Source organism: Peromyscus eremicus, chromosome 5, assembly GCF_949786415.1.
Source record: "Peromyscus eremicus chromosome 5, PerEre_H2_v1, whole genome shotgun sequence".
In the NCBI taxonomy this organism is placed as follows: Eukaryota; Metazoa; Chordata; class Mammalia; order Rodentia; family Cricetidae; genus Peromyscus; species Peromyscus eremicus.
In genome coordinates this window covers 87,452,407-87,475,314 of record NC_081420.1, presented here as the reverse complement: position 1 = coordinate 87,475,314, position 22,908 = coordinate 87,452,407, and the positions used below count along the sequence as shown (strand labels likewise).

At 56.6% G+C, this 22,908-nt stretch overlaps 1 protein-coding gene across 4 annotated transcripts in view; it reads left to right on the top strand.

Moving 5' to 3' along the window:
- The window catches only part of Gse1 (Gse1 coiled-coil protein), a 337,518-nt gene that overhangs the window by 294,974 nt on the left and 19,636 nt on the right, over nt 1–22,908 (top strand). For 3 of the 4 annotated variants that reach the window (XM_059263914.1, XM_059263913.1, XM_059263916.1), the window contains one exon: nt 13,947–14,165. The exons of the other annotated variant lie outside the window; for it this stretch is intronic. In XM_059263914.1, the coding sequence (XP_059119897.1) occupies nt 13,947–14,165 (219 nt within the window). The remainder of the gene's footprint in view (nt 1–13,946; nt 14,166–22,908) is intronic. 4 annotated transcript variants of the gene reach the window in all.

Here is a 22,908-nt window from a genome sequence, read left to right as displayed (position 1 = left end):
TTAGGGCCGCAGGTCTGGGCATCGGAGCCAGGAGCGAGCAAGGGGCGCCCCCGCGCACCTGCCGCCCGGGGTGGGGGTGCCAGCCCGAGTTGGGTCGGTTTGGCGCTTGCAAACCAGCTTTTGTCTTGGTGCGTTTAAAGCACACTAGACGTTTGCTAGCCCCTGCGGTGTCCTATCTGCCGCGGTTGGGGCCCACACAGGTTGGGGTTTGAAAACAAAAAGCGGGACCACCAAATGGAAGGGGAAAAAAAAAATCACAAGATCCTTTTGTAAAGGGGGCCGGAACAAAAGGCGCAGCCTCGCTCTAGGGGGGGAGCATCAGGCCTAAGCCGATTTCCAGCACCGGGGGACAAAGAGGCAGGAGGTCCTGGCTGGGCGCTTGGCTGTGTCTCAATCTGCCTGAGACTGGTTTACCCTTTCTTCCCTAGGAAGACAGGGCCCCCCTGGCGAGCAGCCTTCCTCTGGGCGTCCGTGTTACTTAAGCTTGGCTACTTAAGTGTTGCTCAGCCTGTGTTTACAGCCGCCCCCACCCGCAGGCGGGGAACCTGAGGCGCTGGCTGTATCTGACTCAGCCACTCAGTCGCCCCGCCACAGGTGAGGGGGGCCGGAGCACAGGCTCCGACTGGCAGCGTGTGTCATCTGCTGTGCTGGGTGTCACGCCCCACCGGGTGGACCGGAACAGGGTTGCTGGCAGGCTCACTCGATGGGGCTCGGCTGTACAGAAGCAGCTTGCTCAACACTTCTCACAGCCACCGGGTCACGCCTGACCACCTCCTGGGGGGTGCCCTGATGGCTTGGTACAAGGTTGGCTTTTGTCGCCTCGTCTGGCAGTTGGAGCAGAGGAGGCTGGGGAGGGGGGGCGCTGGTGAGCAGCCAGCCAGAGACCCGGGGTCAGCCACGCCTTCGGAAAGGAGGTGGGAGGCCTGGTCCTGGCTTTGGGCTCTGTTCTGTCTGCCTCCGGGCAGGCTCTGAACCAGGAAGGCAGAGAGGCCAGAGCAGGCCCTGACCTGTTGGGGGCAGCTATTAGGATCCTGGCCAGCTAGGGTTGAAAGGGAGGGGGTTGTAGTTCCCTTAAATTTAGCATTTTAAAACTGCTAGGAACTGGGCCTTCTCAGGTCCCGATTAAGTTTAGCTAACCTTGGGGCTGGCCTGGGGCAATTCTGATGCCCCTAGGTGGTTTTTAATGGGGTTAGGGTAACAGGAAGGTTCCAAAAAAGCCTGACCCTTTGGAAGCGTCCGTTGCTCTTGGCAAAGCTGTCCCCTCTGGCAGGCGGGCGGGCGGGCGGCCTCTGGCTGTGAGTAACTTCCCTGTCTCTGGAGGAAGTTGGAAGCTGCAGATCTCAGAGGGCTGTGTGGTTTGAGAACTGCAGCCACCTCGGGGCTCTGCATCTCTGGCCAGAGGAAGGAGAGAAGAGGTCTGCGCCACTTTGTGGTAGACCTGGGGCCTGCACCTCCCAGCCGAGCCCACTGAGTCCCTAGCTGCCCTTGACCCTTCAGGCAGGCGCAGTCCATTTCCCTGCTGTGAAGGAGGTCTAGCCTTAGCCCCCTGCTGATCTCCTCCCCTTTCCTAGAGACGCTGGTGAGTAATAGCCAGCTGCCATTTTTTTTTCCCCCTTGCCCCCAGGAACCCGCAGGGGCTTGCGGAGTGAGCCAGCAAGGCCGGTTTTTCCTGGCCCCATCTGCAGCCTTGGAATGCCCAGCCTGGGTAACTCCAAAGCCTGGTGGGGTTGGATGGGAACCCTCTGGGGGTGAGCATGTTAATTACCAGTGTTGTGGCAACAGCCACAAACCCTCCGTGAGACCCATCCCACCTCTTTTCCCTCTCTCCCTCCCTCTCCTGGGCTCTTGGGGCGAGAGAGCATGTCTAACCTGCAGAGATCGGTGTTTGAGGTGACATTTCAGCCTGGTGGCTGTGTGTGCGTGCGTGCGTGCGGCAGACCTGCCGACTCACTTTAATTTGTACCCCCATGGAGTCTCAGATCTCTGTGGCCTTGCCAAGTGCAGCCCGCCAGTGCTGCTGGCTTCTCTTCCCCACGCTGGCCTTTCTCCCCCTAGGCACACAGGCCACAGCCTGGGAGGTGACGTTTCTGAGTGTTCCTGTCAATGAGAATTTATCGAGCGCCTCCTCTGAACCCAGCCTTGCGCTCGCTGCTGGGAGGTGTGCAGACAGATGAAACGGGAGCGCGTCCAACAGCAGCTCTTGGCGGCTGCCAATGCGCGCTCGGGGGGCCTTTTAATCTGGCTTCCACGGCTCTTCTCCCCACCAGCTAGCTTCTCGAGCTCTCGCACCCCCTCCACCCCAGCCAGGTGAAGCTACTTAAGCAGCCCTGTCGGGCAAAGGCCCAGTCCTTGCACAGGTTGCCCCTGAGTCTGGCCAGCTCCAGGTTGACACCTGCCCCTCCCTCCCCGGTGCCTCTCTCCCCGTGCCCACCTTTTAGGAGGTAGAGGACTGAGAGCTAGCCTCAGGGAGACTAGGAGTCAGGCCTCAAGGGGGGATGGTTGTAAGTAACTGGGAAATCTTGAACACCAGAGCCTGTTCTGTCACTGGGGAACTGTGAAAAGGGGGTCTGGCTGTAAGGGATTCTAGGGAGGGAGCCATCATTAACTGGAGTATGGAGTATGTGGAAAGGGGGGGCCTCTGGCTCCGGCGTTTCATTATTGACTACAGTTTAGAAAAAAAAACCAAAAAACCCTCATACCCAGGCCGTGCCTCCATTCAGATAAGTCCCTATCTCTAGGGTGGGACCTGGACATTGTTATTTACTGTTTTAAAGATTTCTTTTTAAGCCGGGTGTTGGTGGTGCACGCCTTTAATCCCAGCACTCGGGAGGTAGAGGCAGGCGGATCTCTGTGAGTTCGAGGCCAGCCTGGTCTCCAAAGTGAGTTCCAGGAAAGGCGCAAAGCTGCACAGAGAAACCCTGTCTTGAAAAAAAAAAAAAAAGTTGTGTATGTATGAATGCCTGCATGTATGTCTGTGCACCACGTGTGTGCAGTACCCTCAGAGGTCAGAAGAGGGCGTCAGATCCCCTGAAACTGGAGTTACAGTTGGTTGGGAACCACCACATGGGTTCTGGGAATCAAACCACTATCCTCTCTGAGAGCTGCAAGTACCCTGACCTGCAGAGCTCTCTCTCCAGCCCGTTTATTGTATTTAGATAGTCTTACTGTGTAGTTCTGGTTGGCCTGAAAAACTTCGTAGACCAGGCTGACCTCAAACTCAGAATCTATCTGCCTTTGCTGGGATTAGAGGCATGTACCACATCTGGACTAATTTATTTATACAAGCCTCTCACTGTGTAGCCCTGGCTGATCTCTGTCTCTTGTTCTGTGGTAAGGTCTTCTGCCCTGGCTGGCCTCAAACTGTGTATCTGAAGATGACCTTGAACCTCTGATTCTCCTGCCTCCATTCCCACGTAGTGGAATTCAAGTGTGCCACCACCCTTTATGAAGTGCTGGGGATAGAACCCAGTGCCTTGTTCTCTGCCAGCTGGGCTTGAACTCCTGATTCCCCCACCATGCTTGGCTTTGGGCTTCTGCATTGTCTTACTCCACTCCCACCCTTGGTCCCCCTGCTGGAAGTCCTCACCCTAGAGATGATGACCTGGCTTGTATCTGCTCTGAGTATGTCCTGAGCCCTCCCCTGTGGGTCTGTGGTGGGTTCCTGAAGTTGTGATTAGTGGGGACTTGGGAGGTACTAGGTCAGAGAGAGCGCTGTAGGTGTCCCTGGGCTGTGAGATGGACATATGGAGGTCCTGTTTGGGGGAGGCTCGGATGCAGTGATACATGTGCCCCAGAGTGGGCAGAGGCCAGCAGCAAGAGAAGGGCTAAAGCAGCCTTGGGCGAGGGGGGTGGGGTCGTCGGCTGGCCGCTCGGAATTCTCTCAGCCTGTGTCCAGCCTTGGTTGCGGACCTCGGCACCCGACATCAGTGGTCTCCTGTGTCCTTGGGCAGGTGACTTGACTATCAAGTGCATGTTACTGGGTGCTTATGGGACACCTGGCCCCCATAGTTCCCATAAGGGGTGATGGTGTCCCTGGAATTTCAACACAGACCCAGGTACTCTGTCCTCTTGGTGGACAGCAGGAGACCCTTTTTCTGGGTCTGAATAAGCCCTGGTGCCATTCTGCTGTGTGGAGTTACCATTGTCCTGGGGTGTCACCTGCCCCTGGGATCTCCAAAACCAGCTGGAATGCCTGTGTGCACATACCCTCCCTCAACCTGCTGCTCCCTTGGGAACGAACCATAGGCTAGACTTCCGGGCTGGGTTTGGGAGGCACTCCAGCACACACTGCCCCTCGTCTCTGCCTCTGCACTCACATGGTGAGCCTGTGGCTGCAAAGCAGCAGTAAAAGGAATCGATCTGTGCGCTTTTGGTCAGAGCCAGATTGATGTTGGACAGGTTAAGCCGCCCCAGAGGAAAACCCATGTGTTGAGCTGAGGACAACAGACTCACAAGTAGGGGCAGGCCGAGGCTGCAGGTGCAGCTTTCAGGGTTCCTTCCAACTAACCCTGGCTTCCCTTTCCTGCTGGGGGAGGGGTGGGGGCCAGCCTCCCACCCCTCCCACCCCCACCCCCACCCCCGGCAGCATCCTGCCACACATTTGGGGCAGGTGTCTTCTCAGGATCTCCCAGGGCAAAGCTGGGCAGCCTAGATCCAGGCACTTTGTGGCCAAATGGGGATAACCTGAGTCTTTGCATACAGATGGGCTCTGGCCTCCCGAACCAGGCCTCCTACTTTGTGGTCAGACATTGGACCCATGGGGCAGTATGCCAAGCTTGGAGAAAAGCCAGAATCCAAGTTCTCTCCTGTCCCTACTCCAGATCTCTTCCCCAAGGGACAGGTTGCTGGCTGGTGTGAAACGAAGGCCCTGTTTAAACACTTAGGACGAGAGTGAATTCTTCCCACTCAACTGCTGGTGTGCGCCTGTCTTTGTGTGTTTGTATTCGGTACCTGGTGTTTTTCTCACTTAGTGAGTGTGTGCGGTCCGGGCGGTGGCAGGCGCTCCTCCAGGTGCTGAAACCTGAGGTCAAACAGGCTGAACCCTGTGCCCCTGTACTCTGCCACCTGTTTGGTGGGGGAGTCTGGCGTCCTCACTCCAGAGTTGAGAAATGGTCCAGACATCAGCCCTTCAGTGCCCGTGTGGCCACCAGGGTCTGAACGACCAGGCACCCATGCACCTGTCTCCTGAACGTCCCTGGTGACCACTGACCTCCCCTGGGTTGGGGAGGTGTATGCTGTAATTGTTCGCCATCCAGCTGACCCTTCCCCAACTTCTTTCCCTGAGTGTATGTCTGGTGAGCAGAACTGTCTATGCCCGGAGGTGGTAACCATTCCTTAGTCCTGGGGCCTCAGACCTTGTCATTTAGGTGTGGTGTGTGCCCCTTAACTAAAGAACAGCTAAGGTTTCACTAGCTGCTTGTAAGCCTCCAGGTTCAAGGTGCTGTGCAGAAGTCCCTGACTTCAGATGGCTCAACTTACACTTTGAACTTTATGACAGAAAGCAGTGCACACTGGATAGAAATCACACTTCAGGTTTTTGTTTCTTTTGGGGGGTGGGGTGGGCGTGGAAACTACAGCCTTGCACATTTGAGGCATCTCCCATAGAGCTCTGTCACTAGCCCCTTTTTAAAGATGTTTTTATTTTCATTTTATATGGATGAGTGTTTTGTCAGCAGGTATATATGTCACCACGAGCATGTGGTGACCTCAGAAGCCAGAAGAAAGTGTCGGATTCCCTAGACTAGAGTTAGGTGGTGGTGAGCCACCCTGTAGGTTCCAGAAACCCAACCCAGGTCCTCTGCAAGAACAATAAGTGCTCTTAACCACTGAGCTATTTCCCCAGCGCCCCCTCTTTTTTTTGGGGGGGTATTTTGTTTTGAGAGAGGGTCTTCTGTAGCCCTGGCTGGACAACTATATCTCTCTCTCGCTCGCTGTGCTAGGCTTGCAGTATATTCAAACTCATCTCACTTACTATGAACTGGGCCTTTCCCTGGGGTATTGCTGTTTGGATGGTCCCCTTTCCTGGTGCCAGGCAGCAGCTGCTGTCCACAGTTACCTGCTGGTTGCAAGGGGTACTTTGCAGGCCACTAGGATGTTCAGTAGGTTATGGCTGTAAATGCATTTTTGATTCTTGATATTTTCTACTTGTGATGTATCTCAGGTGTGACCCTCTGCTGTAGGTCCAGGAGCCTTGGTGTTATCTATTACTTTGTTTTGTTTTGCTTGGGACAGGGTCTTACCATGTAGCCTTGGCTGGCCTGGAACCCACAAGACATCCACCTGCCTCTGTCTCCCTACTGCTGGGGTAAAGTTGTTTGCCACCATGCCCAGCTGTTTGCAGCTAGAGCCCATGAAGTAGGCTGGAGAATTCTGGGAAGTGGGCCTGGGGCATTCTGGGAAGTGGGCTGGGGGATTCTGAGAAGCTGACTGGAAGTTTCATGGTGCCCATCCCTTATGCACCAAGCCTCTTACCTGCATAGCTGTTCCCAAGTGGGACTCATTTGTGGAGAGGTTTGAGAGGGAATGTGGAGGTAAGCCCTTTAAGTCTTTAAGACAGGTTAAACAACTCTGAACCAAAACCCCTAACCGCTCCAGATTCATAACCAGTTGTAAACACTGACATAGCGCCACAGTAGAAAACTGTACTGTGAAACTGTTCTGTCCCTTAAGTTATTGAAATAACTCTGCAGGGCTGGGGGTGTGCCTTAGCAACGGTGACTGGTCTGGTGTATTGGAGGCCTTGGGGTCACTTTGGGCTAGCGTGTACTGTTCTCAGAGGGGATGCAAGCTAAGTTCCCAGCACCCGCGAGGCGGCCTCCCCTCATCAACGCTGTAGCCCCGGGGCAGCCAGTGCCCTATGCTGGCTGCCTTAGGTACCTGTGCGCACACGCATATACAAATACAAAGTAAATAAATTCACTTTAGGCCATGTGTCTTCCTATGTAGAAAGCGTTGGTGGGCCTTGTGTGTAGATTAGGTTGCTTCTCCATGGCAGCTCACAGTGAACATACAGGTATTCCGCATTGAAGATCACTGCCCAGGCTGCTAGTCCCATGCAGTTCAGGTCAGGGCTGTGCAGCCTGTACTACCACATGAAGGCATGGTGAGACAGGAACTACCTTTGCTAACTGACCTTTGCTGGCTCTCACCTGCCCCCCGGGTGGAGGTGCTGATGAGGGAAGTTGATCCTGTGCTTAGCCAGCCTTGGCTGTGAGTATCGGCTCCCCATGTGGCACTGGTAGGCTGGGTCCCAGGGAACTGCACTAGGCCGTCCTGCTGTGGGGTAGGGTCAAGTCTGGGTTGCACACCCAGCCCATCTTGCCAGAGGTTCCCAGTTGGAATTCTTCAGGATATGGGTATGCTTAGGCTGCCAAGATGATTTGGATAAAGGTGGTTGGCCACTCAGGTGGACGAAAGAACACGTGCAACCTGGAGATGGTGACCCATTTGTCCTGGTCGGAGCTGTTGTGTGGAGGAAGTTTTTCTCTGATGGAGTCCATCTTGGCCTAAGGGGACTTGGTATTTTTTTTCCCCTAGTGAGACATTTAATGATGTCTGGACATGGCGTGTTGGGTTTTGAAGATGGTAGAAGAGTCCGATATTGAGACAATGTTCTGGAGCTTTTCTTCAATCCCTGAGTGAGTGACTTTCTCCTGGATTGATGATACTGGGGAGGGACACTACTCAGGAGTAGCTGCTCAAAAGAACTCTGATGTAGGAGTCTGTAATCCAGGTCCAGTCAGTTTACACACAAGCCCCCGTGTGCTACGGAACTAGGGACCCAGCTGCCACTTTGAACAGCTGGGAGAATGGACTTTTGTGTCTAGGCAAGCAGGCTGCCCCTAAGATACATCCTAGCCCCAAAATGAATCTTTAATTTTAAAATTACATTGTGTGTGTGTGTTCGTGTGTGTGTGTGTGTGTGTGTGTTTGCGCGCGCGTGTGTACAACTTGTGGCAGTTGGTTCTCTCCTTGCACCTTCAAACTCAAGTTGTCAGGCTTGGTGGTCAGCACCTTTCTGCTGGCCCAGGAACTTAACTGTTTAATCTGGAGCAAGTCCAGAATCTGATTTGAGTGACAGGCGAATTTGGGTTGATAGGCTACAGTCTGAGAAGAGGGTGGACCCTCCTGGGTGGGCCCTTCCCCCACTTCCTCTTGAGTCCAGGAAGGAGTCAACATGCTAGCAACATGGAGCCTATGGGTCTCTCCAGCTCCTGGACTCTGCATACTGCCCTGGCTGCTTGTGAGGCCAGAGCTGGGAAGTGTGTCTGTCTCCCTGAGACCTGGAGACAGTTGGCTGGGACCCCTGACTCGGGGCTTTGTGGGTTTGTGGCTTCGGAAGCTTGAAAGAAACTGAATCTTCATTTGACCTGAATCCTGTCTTAAAATGTTTCCCCTTGTTCTTTAGGGCAAATACACTCAGGCCAGGGTGTCCCGTGTAGCTAAAGCAGAGCGTGCTCATCGCTTCTGCTCCCCATGATTGGACGGGGAAGCTGAGGGTGAGCCTCAAAGATTGCCCAGCCTGTGTCAGAGCTGGTGGCTGCCTGGGACCAAGGGGCTTCGATGTAGACCATGGCTTCCATTATGGTGTGCACCTGCCTCCTGGTTAGTGGGAAGCAGCCTGGCCAGGCCTCGCTGTCCCCAGCCCTCTTTCAGGAATCTGCCTGACACCCAGCACCTGTTGACATGCTGGGAGGTGGCTGGTGTACGTATGTCCTGGTCTGTAGCTCTGGGCTGGCTACGAGGCCTCTGGGGAGAGGCTTTGGGTTAGGACTTCGGTCCCAGCTTCTCATGTAGCCCCCTGGGTCTGCTCAGCTTCCTCCAGCCAAAACAGGAATTGAGAGTGGAGGGGCTATCTTGGTGGGGCCTGGGAATCCCTGGGGAACTGGGCTTTACATGCCTGTAGCCTCCCATCAGGTGTGGACCACTCAGGGCCCTGGCCTTGACCTGCTGGCTCCTGGCCTCAGTCTCACGGAAACTTGGAGGCACATAGCCTCAGCCCTGGACAGCTTTGGGTGTTTCTTTTTGGGACTTGGGGAGGAGGCCAGCCGTGTCTGCTAAACGGGCTCTTTGTGACCGATGAGGCCTGAAGGTGCCATGGGCCACATGGGGGCTGACTGCAGTGTACAGAAACTGCTGTGGGAGATGCTGCCAGCCTCTGAAGCAGCACACTGTCTGTCCTCCTTGCCCCTCTGTAACAGGCATGGCATGTGGTGGGTGGGCTCCCCAGGACAGATGTCTGCCCTGTCAGGGCCAAGTGCTGCTAAAGGGTCTCTGAACCTTACTTGGGCCATTCCCCAGCATCCTTTCCTGCCTAATGGGTGCCAGTTCGGTGGTACAGGATGGAGCAAGCATACTCTGAGCCTAGAACAAGGTATGGCTCTCTTTCCAGCCTCAGTTGCCCTCTGGGTAAAACACTTGATTAGATTGGGGAATAGCAGAGCCTCCATGTCCAGGAGGCAGTGTGGGCTAGTTAGTCACTGTAGTCACACTGAGGACAGGACACAACGAGGTCCCTAGTCCCTGCCCCCAGTGTTAGCAGCAGCGGACCAGAGGGCTGATAGAAGGACAGGATCGGCTCTGTCTGCTGAGCCATGTGACTGGCAGCCTGTCTTGCCTGCCTTGCACTCAGGTTGGTTTGTGGGATCTTCTGATGTGAAGGGCACCTGCAGGTAGGTAGCATTACTTACTGTTACACGTGCACACACTTGGCTCCAAGCTAGTTCCACCGCCTGTGGTTGTTGGGTCAGCCATCGGGGATGGTGCTGGGCTCTGAACTGTTAGCAGCCTCAGCCCTGATGGCTGGCCTCCAAACCTCGGGGGCCCTTTTCTCCGGTGGGTTTTTGCCGAGCTGGTGTGGGTGGCTCTGCAGCCCTTCCTGTGCCCACGCCGGGCTTCTCACGCACGGCAGCCACTTAGAATCACCGCGTCGAATGTCGTTGCCATCTGTTGCCCGACTTCCATCCCTGCTGCTGCCGCCTGGGAACCTCGGGGACTCCTGATCTGTTGCTTTGTACCTCGTCAGGTGATTCTCAGGAGGCCTTGGTCAGCTGGCCGCACGCTGGCCAGGCGGCGGCACAGTGCCTTCCTCTCTGGCCTGCCCTCCCACGCTCGCAGCTGTGGACCCTGTGGCTCTTTCCTTCCTCTCGCCCTCCCTCCCTCTTTGCCACACTGGGTCCTGCAGTCAGGGCCACACCACGCCACGCCATGCCACACCATGCCACGCCACGCCACGCCAGCTCTCGGGTGTCGAGCTACCTCCCCAACCGCCCCTTTTACTTCTTGTTTTGGGATGGGTTCTCACTGAGCCTAGGTTGGCAGTGAGCCTGGGGTCCTTGTGCCTCCGCCCTCTGAGTAGCTGGGGTGATAAGTCTGCACACCGCTCCTTTGTACCTTTTGGGGACGCTCATGTGTGGGCCTCCTGTCACACTGTACTCGACGTTTTTCTGAATCCCTTGTCAGTGGGGCCTGTGACAGCCTGGTGGTGGACAGGAACAGGCTGAGGGGTGTCAGTACACCCAAGGTGTCCCCATCCTCTGCCCTTACTGTGGCGGCAGGGAACCCCAGGGGCAGCTTAGGCGTTAACTGCACTCCATGCAGCGGGTAGGCTCTCCTGCCTCCCTCATTCTGCCTGGCTGCCGTGTTCCCCTTTGACCCCCAGATCAGAGTCCCCGCCACATCCAGGCCACCCCCACTTGCCTGCTGTTTTCTCTGCTTTCGGGGTCTTGGGTCAGGAGCCAGCACCATCTGCTGTTTTCCCCGCTCTGATGCCGTGTGTGTGTGTGTGTGTGTGTGTGTGTGTGTGTGTGTGTGTGTGTGTCTTGGGGGAACTGACCTTGGGAGCGGGAGTGGGCAGTGCTTAGCAGCCTTGGAGGTAGGCTCACCAGCGAACATCAACAGGCCTCCCTGCCCCCCCCCCCTCGGAGAAGCTGCCTCACATGGGTGCGCTCAGAACAAGCCGGCAGCACACATAATAATGAATTTATTATGAAGCCGTCCAGGCTCCGGGGATCACGTGGCGCCCCACACTCCTGCAGCCGCCAGGTCCTTTGCAGCAGGGTGACCCCAGCCTTGTTAGAGCTACAGAAGCATCACCCTCAGGGTAGCAGGGATCACAGGGGCGGGCGTGGAGCCTGGGCTGGGCCGGCCCCTGTCTGTTCACAAACATTTCAATGTGTGGTAATGAAAAATGACGGAGAGGGGCAGAGAGAGCATCCAGGTCCAGACTGCCTGAGAGCTTGACTCTGCTGGGTGCAGCTTCCCTGGGTGTAATTACCCCAGGGTGAGGGGCTGCTGGGGGAGGAGGGGGCGGATTGGTGCTTGAACCGGGCCTCCAGAAAATTCATCTCAGCTATTAGCTGGTAATTACAGAGCAGAAGGAGCAAGCCTGAGGTCTGGTGCTGGGAGGAGCTGGGATGAAAGGGACGGTAATTACGGCCTCAACGGGAGGGAGGCTGGGCTGATTAATAACTCCTGACATACAGCAGGAGGGAAGTGGCATGGGAGACCCCCCCTGTGAAGCCCGCTGGGGTCAACAGTGCAGGACCAGAGTGAGGTGAGTTGGACAGTGTCACCTGCCTGGTCCCCCGGGGTCGGGCCGCCTTCGGCAGGGTCTGTAAGCCCTGATGCTTCCGGCCATGTTGGAAACCCATGCAGAGAAAGGGTAGAAAGCACTCTATGTGAGCCAGGCAAGGCAGGGCACACCAAGCAGCCTGGCTGTCGTGAGCCTTTTGGTGGGTACGGTTAGTGGCTTCGGGCAGAAACCCAAGCTCTCAGCTCGGGGTTCTGGATGGGTCTGGAGAGAAGAAAGCTGAGGCTGCGTTGAGAGTGAACGTAGGGACAAAGCGGCCGGAAGGAGCCTGTGTAGAGTGGCGCCGGAGGCCACCTAGATCCAGGCTCACTTTCCCACTGAGCTCTTCATCGGGAGAGCGTGGCCTGTGCAGGCAGCCCCTGGCCTCATCCATCACGGCCCTCGCACTCCAGAGCTTATTCCCAGCTGTTAGGATAATGAATTCACATGAGGTGATCTCATAGATGAGGGTTCAGTCAGCGGCTGGGAGCAGAGAAGTTAATAAATACCCCCTAATGAGGGCAGAGAGAGCAAGCGTCCTGTGCCCACCTCTCCCCTTCTGCGCCCCTGCCTGCCACACCTGAGCCTCCATGAACGCTGGTACCTGCCGCTTGGGGGCGGCTTGTCTTCTGAGGGTGACGGGCACAGGACAGACCCCGAGCCCTGATGGGTCTGGGCCAGTGAGTGAGGGGACTCTTGAGCTCCCCCCGTTTGGCGGTGTATCTGCCCTCTTTGGTACCCGAAGCTGTTCCCCGCCCCTCCCCCACCAGCCCCATGTGCGCATGTGAGGAGTGATGCTAATTTTAGACTCCCCCTAATGAAGCCGCTCATTTGGAATTCTATTTTAAGTGACCTGACATCAGAGCAGCTTCCCAGGCTGGGAACATACTGATACCTCCAGGACCTAGGCTTGGGGGACCCCCCAAGAGTGGGAGAGGAAGGGCCACCGTGCCCTGAGCCTGACTGAGACTGCTGGAGGCCCCAGGAGTGGGGTACCTGGCTCTGACTGGTGGTGTGGGGTACCTGTCTGGGGACACTGATAGCATGTGGTACAGGAGAGGTCCTGCCTACCACAAATTCCATTCTCTGCCAGCTGTCTACCATTCTGCCACACCTGCTGGGCCTGGCATGTCTTCTCATTACCCCTAGGCATCTTGAAGGTCCCCACAGTGGCACGTTTTCCTCCTCAGGTTTGGGGGATAGGCCCGCAGCTGTACAGTGAGCTGCAGACCTCAGCATATCCATCCGCCTTGGTGCCCGCCGGGTGCGGGTAGCTGGGTCTGAGGCGGCTTGTGTCACACAGGACATGGCGCTGTGCTGGAGTGGTCCCAGCCCTGTTTCCGGACCCACCCTTGTGCTGCGCCTACCCACTCACGTCTGTGAAATGAGTCCAAGGACACCTTCGCCGAATGGAATGAGGGGTGGAGGCAGGTGCCGGCTTGTTGGGGTGGAGGTGTGCGGTGGCACCCGAGGTAGCTGTGCCGTGTTGGTAGCAGCTGAGGCTCAGGTCTGTCGGTAGATTGGCGTTTCTTGGCTTCTGGTCAACTGAGGTTAACAGGTCATTCCAGATCCTGTGCAGCATCGTAAACTGCCCCAAAGTTGGTGCAGTGAGTGGGACACCGCCTCTTAGTGCCTGGAGTCTCTGTGGGTCAAGGACTGGGAAAGCTTAGCTGGGCAGGTCTGGCCCAGAGTCATGGAGGAGGCCTGTGGGGTGGCCTCGGCCAAGGACTGTGGGAGCCTGTTCGCTGGTGTTGTGGCCCGAGCATTGTCTGTCTGCCCCAGGAGCTGCAGTTGGCTGTATTCTTTGCTGCCATCCCCTCCCGCCTGGGGTAGGTTGGAGATCAGGAGAATGAAGGGGAGACAGGACCCCGGGCTGGCCTAAGCAGTGGTAGGTGCTGTGTTTGCTTTGACCTCACGGGGGCGGGGGGGGGGCTTGGGTACATAGAGACCTCAGTTTCCTTCTCTGTAACGTGGGACAGTTGGGCAGGCCTCTTGGATGCTGTTGCAGATGGACTGGTCGTCCCACGCCCCGTGACTGTCAGCTGCTTGTTGTGTTGTTTCATTGGTCCTTTTAGCTCTGTGCCCCAGGCCCTGCCTCAGTCTCCCTCCTCAACACTTGGGTCTGGTGGGGCCCTGCATATGACTCTTTGGGGTACTCTCTATAGGCTTGGTTCTGGAGAGCTGGTCCAGGGGCCGGCATCGTCGGGGTGCCCTCACGCCCGTGGGGCCGGCTGGACTGTGGGAATGGGTCTGCTGTCTGCGGCGCTGGCTGTGCTCTGCTCTTGTGGCCTTTGGCTCTTGCTGCATGCCGCTGCAGCCCCTCTGGTGCTGGCGCTCTGCTCTCTGGGTGACACTGGTTCTTCTTTTCCTGTTTCAGGCATGAGCCATGAGCCCAAGTCCCCTTCAATAGGGATGCTTTCCACGGCGACCAGGAACACCGCCACCGTCAACCCCCTCACCCCCTCGCCACTCAATGGCGCCCTGGTGCCCACCGGTAGCCCGGCCACCAGCAGTACGCTGTCGGCCCAGGCTGCGCCATCCTCCAGCTTTGCTGCCGCGCTGCGCAAGCTCGCCAAACAGGCAGAGGAGCCCAGAGGTAAGAGGCACCAGGCCACCACCAGCTCGTGGGATGCCCCCTGCCCGCCCGCAGGTGCATCTCTCTGGCTGGCATGGCCACAGGAGATCGCTGTCTCTGCAGCCTATAATGCACCTGCGTGCTCCGCCATCACCACCACCACCACCCCTGGCATCCAGGCAGGGCTAGCCTGGGTGCAGCTGTCACATCCTAACTCTGGCCCTGACCCCAGCCCTACACCCTGCTTCACTGTGCCTTCCTCTCTCTCTGCCTGCCTCTGCCCTCCTGAGCTTCAGTGGCCTCTGTAGGAGCTTGTTGGTGGGCAAGTGGACTTGCCATGGGGGAGGCCTGTGGTAGATTCCGAGAGAGGCTGTGCCCTGGAGCCCTGCCTCACTCTAGGGGTAGCCGTCTTGCTCATTCCTAATCAGTGCCAGCTCTGTGTGTCTCCCCGACCCCATCCCTGGTGTAGCCAAGGGCATGGGTTTTCTGGTATAGCCAACCCCACCATGTCCTATATCCTTGTGCCTCTTCCTTGTGCCAGGGTGGGCATGTGCCCTAGAGGGACCAGAGATTTGCCTTCTGAAGCCTCCTGAGCCGGGACATACTGTGCTGCTTTGGGTAAAGGCTGGCCCTTTCTGAATTTAGTCGTCTCGTTGACACACAAGGCTCTCTTGGGTTCCTTTGGCTCTGGTTTGGGGACACTTCTTTGCCCTGTGATGATAACACTGGTCATGGACTGCCAATGGTGCAGATGGGTCAGTTTATGCCGGCACACTTGAGCCCTTTGGATTCTGGCACCTTCTGGACTCGCTGCTCAGAGGCAGGTAGCCAAAGTATGGAAACCCAGGTGCCATCTGCTCTGTTTCAGAGTCCCCAGGCCCCGGGGACCCTGCAGGAGCCATCAGTGGCCTTGCTTACACTCAGGCTTGCAGAGGAATGGAAGTACACTCTGCATGTGTAGGCCAGGATTTCCTGGTCTCCCCATCTAACCTGCCCTGGGTGCTGGCGGAGGTGGGGCTGGGGCTGGAATGGGTAGCAGGGGTACCGAACGCAGGCCTCTCTGTCCACCCAGTGGAGGAGGGTTGTTGGCAAGGACCACACCTGAGCCAGCCCACCTTTGTTGGGTGCTGGCCTGGCTCTGGTGGCCCTGAGGAAGCAGCTGACCACAGCTGCTGTCCTGGGCTGTCCCAGCATCCAGTGGGCCAAGTGCCACAGGCTGTGGGCCTCAGTGAATGGGAATGTGGTAGAGAGTGGACAACAGGTGCATGTCCGCCAGGCCTGCCCTCTTTTGGTGTGACCGGGGCACCCAGTGCCTAGGAACTGTGTGCCACATCAGCACGGGGAGGATGGGGCTGGCAGTACTTCTTTCTGGCTGAGGCTGTGTCTGATGGCCTGTCTCCTAAGTCTTCCCCATGTGTAGATGGGGACCTCAGACTTGGGGTGCTTGTTGTCTGTGGACACAAGGTAGCCTGGGAACCCTGGGGCATCCTGGCACTGACTCTGGTGTCCAGCTGGGCCTGGGCCCTTGTCTGCTACCTTGTTGGGAACTGTGAGCATCTTGACAGCACAGAGAAGCTAAGGCCTACCTTAGCTTCTCCAGTTTGCAGGCTAAGGTGTCGCCAGGACCCTTAGCCAGTCTTTGCCACCTCAACTTGGACCAGGTTGTTGAATGGGTGATGTTGGTGGGATGGGGTGTCATACAGATACTAAAGCTAATGTTCAGAGGGGCCATGTTATGAGTTCGATGTCACAGTCGTGAACCCTCCTGTCCACTTGCTGCTTCCGGTTGCTGAGAACTTTGGAGAGGACTTGAATTGCTGGAACTAGGAATCCCAAGCAGGTGGTTCTGGAAAGAGGATGCTCCTTGCTCAGTACCCACTAGTCAGTTTGGTGCAGGGGGCTAGGTCTGAGGACTGTGGAGGGCTCAGTTTGCCTCCTGGGCTTTGGACTCTCAGTTTATTGGAACTCTTACCAGGCAGGTGTTCCCAGACTCCTTTACTCCCTAAGTCATATTTTAAATTTTGTTGCTGTTTTTTGTTGTTTTTTGTTTTTGTTTTTGTTTTGTTTTGTTTTTTTGAGGCAGGGTTGTTTTGTTTTTTTTTTTTTTTTTGGTGTAGCCCTGGCTGTCCCGGAACTCACTCTGTAGACCAGGCTGTCCTCAAACTCAGAGATCTGCCTGCCTCTTCCTCCCCAGTGCTGGGATTAAAGACGTGCCACCATCGCCCGGTTTAAATATTTTTTGAGACAGGGTGTCTTATAGCCCAGGCTAGCCTGGAACTGTTTGTGTAGCTGAGGATGACCTTGAATTTCTGATTTTTGGACGGCTGCCACACCCGGTTTGTGGAGTGCTGCAGATCAAACCCAGGCCTTGTTTGTGCATGCTAGGCGAGTACCACTCCTGAGCCATAGAACCAGCCTCGCTCAACTTTTAGTGGTTGTGCAGCCGTCCCCTTCTCTGCGTTTCCAGAACATAATATTTTATGTCCCCCACAGGATTGCCATGTCTGGCCTCGGCCCCTCCCCCAAGTCCCCAGCCTCTAGCCTGCTGTGATAGTGTGCCAGACTGGATTCGTGCATCTGCCTTGTGGTCCCTGCTCTAGCTGTTCCATCCTTTGCCCTGCTATACAGGCATCCATCCTTCCCACGCTTATCACATGGGGGGGGGGGGCAGGTGGGGCACTGGGCCCGGCACCTGATGTCTCACCGTGGTTCACTCTCCGACCCTCCAGCAGCCTCTGTCCTTGTCACTGGGAGAAGAAGATTGAGGAATGAGGACACTGATCTTAGGCAATTCCAGGCTCGTGTCCTGAGGCCCACACAAGACAGGCAGGCATCTGAGTGGCTGGCCTCTGAGAGCCCATGGTGGCTCTTGGCCCACGTCAGCCGTGGAAGGATCTTGAGTGGAGGGGGATGGCTTCCAGAGCTGGTGTTGTTGCCTTTGCAGGGGCCTTGCTCTGTGTCCCCCACCACCAACCCTGAAGCTCTGCCCCATGCCCACCCTTCCTGGAAATGTTGTATTTTTAGCCATCTGACGGTGTTCGCCTAGGCTTCCGTGGCTGATGTCTGTCTTCATCGTGTCTCGAGGGTACCGTTTAAAAATTCAATCCAGGCAACGCAATCAGCATGCTGTCTCATTTGCTCTGCCCCGAGAGAAAGGCAGGAGGGGAGAAAAGAGAATCTGGCCCCTCCCAAGTCCTCCCCATGCTGCGCCCCATGGGGTATCACGGGGTGTGGGTGCAGTCGGACCCAGCTGGGCCAGGTGGGAGCCCTAGCCTAACTCTTTGGGTTAAGGCCAGGCCAAGGTGTGTTGGGCCAGAAGATGCTGGGGATCCACCCAGCCAGGTCCAGGTCACATCCTTTAATTACTTGCTGTGTGCCCTGGCAGGTTGGCTTAATTCTCGGAGCTTCTGCTTCTTCGTAGGACGAGCAGACTGCCTCTGGTGTAGTCTGTTGATCTAGTGAGAACATACAGAATGGACACAGACTGTGTATAAGTGTGACCCTGATGACTACCTCCCGGCATGCTATCTCTGGGGTCTCTGGTGGTTCCTACCACCACCTCCCAATCCTGCTGCCCCTGAATGTGCTCCTCCACTCCTGGCTTCAACCCTTGCTAATATCCTCAGTCTCTAAACTTAGGAAAACCCAGGAGAATCTAGTGCACCATCATGGTTCCCACTGCTGTGGTTCGCCTGGCCTGGCCAGGCCTAGGCAGCTGCAGGTCCACTGACCTCTGGCCTCCCTGTGGTGTCCGGTATGGGCTTCCTAGGAGGAAGGAGGCCACAGGGAGCACTCCAGCTTGTACATTGGTTTCTGAAAGGAGCATTAGGCTGTGGACTTAAGTAAGGCCAGCCCCAGGTTGGATCCACTGGGTCTCTCCTGCCCTGGCTACTTACGCTGCTCCCATCACTGTAGGCTCCGAAGAATGTCCCCGGGCTGCTCAGCAGTCCTGAAGCTGCTTCCATCCATGTGTTGTGACAGCTCCAGCTTCTCAGCTGTACAGAATGGGATGAATCCTCTCAGAGTGGCCTTGCCCTTCCCCCACCAGAGGCTCTTCAGCACAGATCTCACCTTTCCCAGTGTCTGAGGCCAGTGTTGGGCACCCCTGCCAATCCTGTCCACCCTGCTGCCCTGTAGAGGGTCTCCGTCTCTCTGCGCTTCCCAACTCCTAGACACTGGCACAGCTGCCTTGAGGAGCAAGGGTCCCCAGAGTGTTCAGTGGGCTTAAGTTACTGGGTAAGGGGTGTTGGGAGCCCCTGGCAGCCTCTGGGAACTCCCACCTGGAGCCATGTCTCAAGCCTCCAGCCTGGCCCCATAGGCAGTCCTCAGAGCTGCCCTAGGCAAAGGCTCTCTGGCCTCTGTAGATAGAGTAAGCTGCAGAGCCCCCGTCACTGTCCCCACCTGTGAGAGATAAAGCCGGGTGCTGCCAGGCAGGGCCCAAGCTGTGTGACAATCTGCTCATCTCCCATGGGGCCCTGGTGCCGTCTGCTGAGGGGGGCGGGGCTGCAACGGGAGCCCACATGTCCTTAGCTGCTTGTCGGGAGGCCCACACGGCACTCAGAGCTGTGTGTACCCTCGGTTCCAGGACACCTGGGGCCTTGGGCCCCCTCTATCCCAGGAAGCACATGGGGGAAAGATCCTTCTCATACCCACTGTTCACCACTTTGTCACCTGTGGGGAACAGACTGACAGGGTGGGCTGCAGTGGTTAAACTTCTGATCAGACATCCCCGGTGATCGGAGCCGCCTGCCCGTCCTGTCACAGGCCTTGTATCCAGGGGCATCTAGTTACCATGGGTAGAGGATGAAATCCCATATCCAGCCCTTGGAGAGGCCGTCCCTCTGTCTTGAACCCAGGCAGTCCCCACCTGCTTGCATGTCTGCTACGGGGTGGGCTGAGTGGAGGCAACACATCCTGTGTGCATCTCCTTGGAAATCTGCCTCTTTCAAAGAAAACAGCAAAACAAATGGCCTGCCTGGCATGCCCGCCCGCCTGCCTGTCAGTCTGCGGCTGGCAGGGTGGAGGCGTCTCTGCGGGTGTCTGGAGCCCCATCTGTCTGTGGCTCAGGTGTGAGCGGTGGGGCTAGCTATTGTGCAAGAGACCGGGAAGCGCAGGAAGAGCCATCAAGAAAGAGTCCATAGCCACAGCTGGCCCAGAGGTGACAGGAGGCAAGCAGGCTGCCAGGATGACATCCTGTCCCCTCCCCTCCCCAAGCCCCCTCTGCCGCCTACTCTTCCTCACTCTTTCTACACGCCCCCATCCCTCCACCCCACTCTTCAGAGCATCCTAACATGGGGACGCCGGGGCAGAGCCCAACCCAAGGGACCCGCTGGCTCCTCCCGGCCTCGGTTCTTCCAGGACTGGTGCTGTGGTGCTATAGTCCTGTTCTATGCCTGTCAAGTCTTCCTCTGAAATCACGGCACCTTCCCGATGGTTGACTTGGGTTTAATGACTGGTCCTGGGTACAGGAAGGACCTCAGTGCCTGCCAACATCCCCTCTTCCCTCACAGCTGGGCACCGAGGCCACCCAGCCTCAGATCTGCGACGTGCGTGAAGGCCTACTGGCAGAGCAGGCGGGGAGGCCTGTCCAGTGGCATATGGCCACCCCGTGGTTCTGTTTGGCTGTGTGTCCGTCCTCAGAGCTGCAGGTCATAGCTGATGCCGTTGCTAGTGTTTGCTGCTGCATGCCTGGCTGTTTGTACTTCGCGGGGGCCTGCAGGGGCTTCCTGCCCGGTGCTCGTCACTCTGCCGTTGGTCCTAGGTCCTTCACTGCCAGCACTCATGTTACCCAAGCAGCAGTTGGCCATAGAGCTGGTTGGACTTTCTTTCTTGTCCCTTGACGTTCCCCTCCCCCGCCCCAAACTGGCTGGAGGCAGTAGCTCAAGTCTACAGGGAAGAGAGGAACAACCCCTGAGATGTGGGAGTACCCTCCACCAGCAGACATCAGGTTGCAGGCCCAGCGGGCTGCCTGGACAACATGGCTCCCCATCGAGGCTTTGAGAATGACCCTGGCATTGGGATGGAGGGTAGGGCAGCTTCCCCCTACTCAGAGGCTATGTCAAAGCTGACTGGGGGGCAGAGAGGGTACATGACAGGAGTGGCCATAGGAACAGGCACAGGGACCTCTGGGCTTGCCTGCCCTGTGATTGGGAGCACTCAGTGGGCCCTTTCTTCACAAAGGCTGGAACGGGACCCTCTGTGGATGGTCCACTTGCTACCTGTCCCAGAATCCTTGACCCTATGTCTCTATCCCATGGGGAGGGGTGGGCATCGTCTGTTCAAGCCCTCCTTGGGATTCTGGTCCCACTGGAAAAGGTTCTCCCGACCCTCGGGAGCCAAAGGCTTGTTCTGACGCCCTGTTCTGACGCTGTTGGCTCAGCAGCTCTTCCTTTCCCTCACTTGAGCATGGCATTGTGCCACAGATCAGAGTCGAGCCCCAGACACACGGGGCTGTGTGGGACAAGCCTTACCCTCGCCCTTCCTGGGTTCCCTGTGGGCTGGGCCCAGGCCTGTGGCTTTGAGAGCTGGGGATAAAGTGCCTGCTGTGCCCACGTGAGGACCTGAGTTCAGCTCCCTAGAGCCTGTGTAGGAGGCTGAGATGGAAGGAAGCCTGGGCAAGCTGGCCAGTCACATCAGTTGTGCTCCAGGTTCAATGAGAGATTCAATAAATACAGTGAGAGCAATTAAGGGAGACACTTGAAATCAGCCCCCACTTCCACACACACAAACATGCATACACATATTCAGGAAAAGAGACAATGGATGCAGTTGGTGCTCAGCAGTTGTCTGTACAGTTCTGTATCTCATCTCTATACCAGCTGGTTAGGGCTGCCCAAGCTCTTGCCTTTGGGGTCTCGGCTGTTAATAACCTGCGCTGTCCATAGAGTCCTGGCCTGATGTGTGGGATCAGGCAGCAGAGGTGATGCGGGCCCTGTCGGCCTCTTCATCTGCAGGCTGTCTCCAGCTCTCTGACCCACTCCGCCATTCCGGCTGAATAGCGTCAGTTAATTACAGTGATGGCGGACCTGCCTGCTCCACCAGCACAGCGAGAGCGCAGGGCCGGGAGCCAGGCGCCAGCCTCACTAATTGGCAGCGCCTTGTGAGGTATTGATCCCAAGGCTCTCGCTGGTGAGCGCTGGCCTCCCACCTCCAATGGGATTAGGCTGCTAATTGTCCATGGCCAGCCTCATCCTCTCTGAGCCAGCCCCACACCAGCCAGTACACTCCCCCGCCTCCTGTGCTGGCCTGGGGAGGAGCAGGGTGGGGCCCAGCCGAGCTGGCTGCCTTGGGGGCTCCCCCCATACAGACTGGGGCACAGAGGGGCTAGGAGGTCCCTGTTTACTGACCTGAGGCTTGCTGAGTAGGGTCACTTCCACCTACCCATCCTCAACTGTGGCCCAGCTTCTGCAGGAAGCTGGATAGATAGTGAGACAGCCTCTGCTTTGGCTACTGGTGGCCTTCCTTCTACGTGGAAGTGTTAACTGTTTCCACTCCAGCGTGCAGATAGCATGTTCCCTGCCCGTGGGTCCGTGTCTGTGCAGTGTGAGGTAGCTACTATTCACAGTACTGTCAGGAAGGCCCAGGAAGCTGTCCTTTGGCTGGGGAATTGGTGACTAGTCCCCCTCCCTCAGTGAGAGTCAGCAATCTTGAGGTGTATGGATGGAGTTCTGGTGCAGGAAACACGATACAGCAGGAGGGGCCAGGGAACCCCAGGACCTGCAAAGCTGTCCATGCAGGCTGCTGGATGCAGAGGTGGAGCAGACATGGCTGAAGGGTTGTATGCCCGTTTCTTTGGAGGGTATAAAAATGTTCTCAAATTGATGGTGGTGATGAGTGCAAACTGCCTTTCATCTCAGGATTCAAAAGACTAAGGCAGGAGGATTGCCTTGAGTCCAGACCAACCAGGGCTCCAGAGTGAGATCCTATCTTAAAGAAAAGGGGGTGGAGGGGCAGGAGTTGCCAGGGAGATAATTCAATCAGTAAAATGCTTGAGGACTCGAGTGTGAGCCGTAGAACATATATTTTAAAAGCCGGGCATGGGGTCTCACACTCCTAGGGCCTCTGACCATTCTGTCTAGCCTGACAGGTTAGCTCCAGCTAATGAGAGAGGCCTGTCTTAAAAGCAAAGTAAGCAATGCTCCTGAGGAATCCACCCAGAGTTGTGGTTTGGCCATTGCATGCACATTTGCACACATGTGCACTTGCACACACAAACATATGCAAAGAACGATAGCATATGACACATGTATATTATATCGTGGGTCTCCTGGGAAGGATAGTGGCAAACCCAAGCAGATTGCTGTTTTTGGAGATTGATTGAGTTTTTAAGCCTGGTATGGGAAGAGACACACCCAATGGTGAGTTCCAGGCCAGCTTCAACTATGTAGTAAGACCCCATCTGAAAAGTTGGCCCCCTGCCTTGGTGTGTCTCTGAACAAGGTGGTTGTATCCCACAGTGTATGCTCAGTTTGGCTCTTTCTGCTCCTAGTGGCTTCTCCTGAGTGGCTGAGGGCCTTGTCCCAGGCTTTCCATTGTAGAACAGGCCAGGCTGGGAATTGGTGTAGCCCGTGGCTGCAGGCATGGTTCCCTTCAGAATGCGTGGACTTTGTCAAGGGTGTGTGGTTGATAGGAGCCCTCGCTTTTGAACACATATGTGGGTTGGCATTGCAAGCCTAGGGTGTTGCTGTCTGTCTGGCTCTCTGAAGACAGCAGGATTTCTCAGCTGCACAGAGGGGTGCTTTGCTGGATCCAGGGAGGTTTAGCA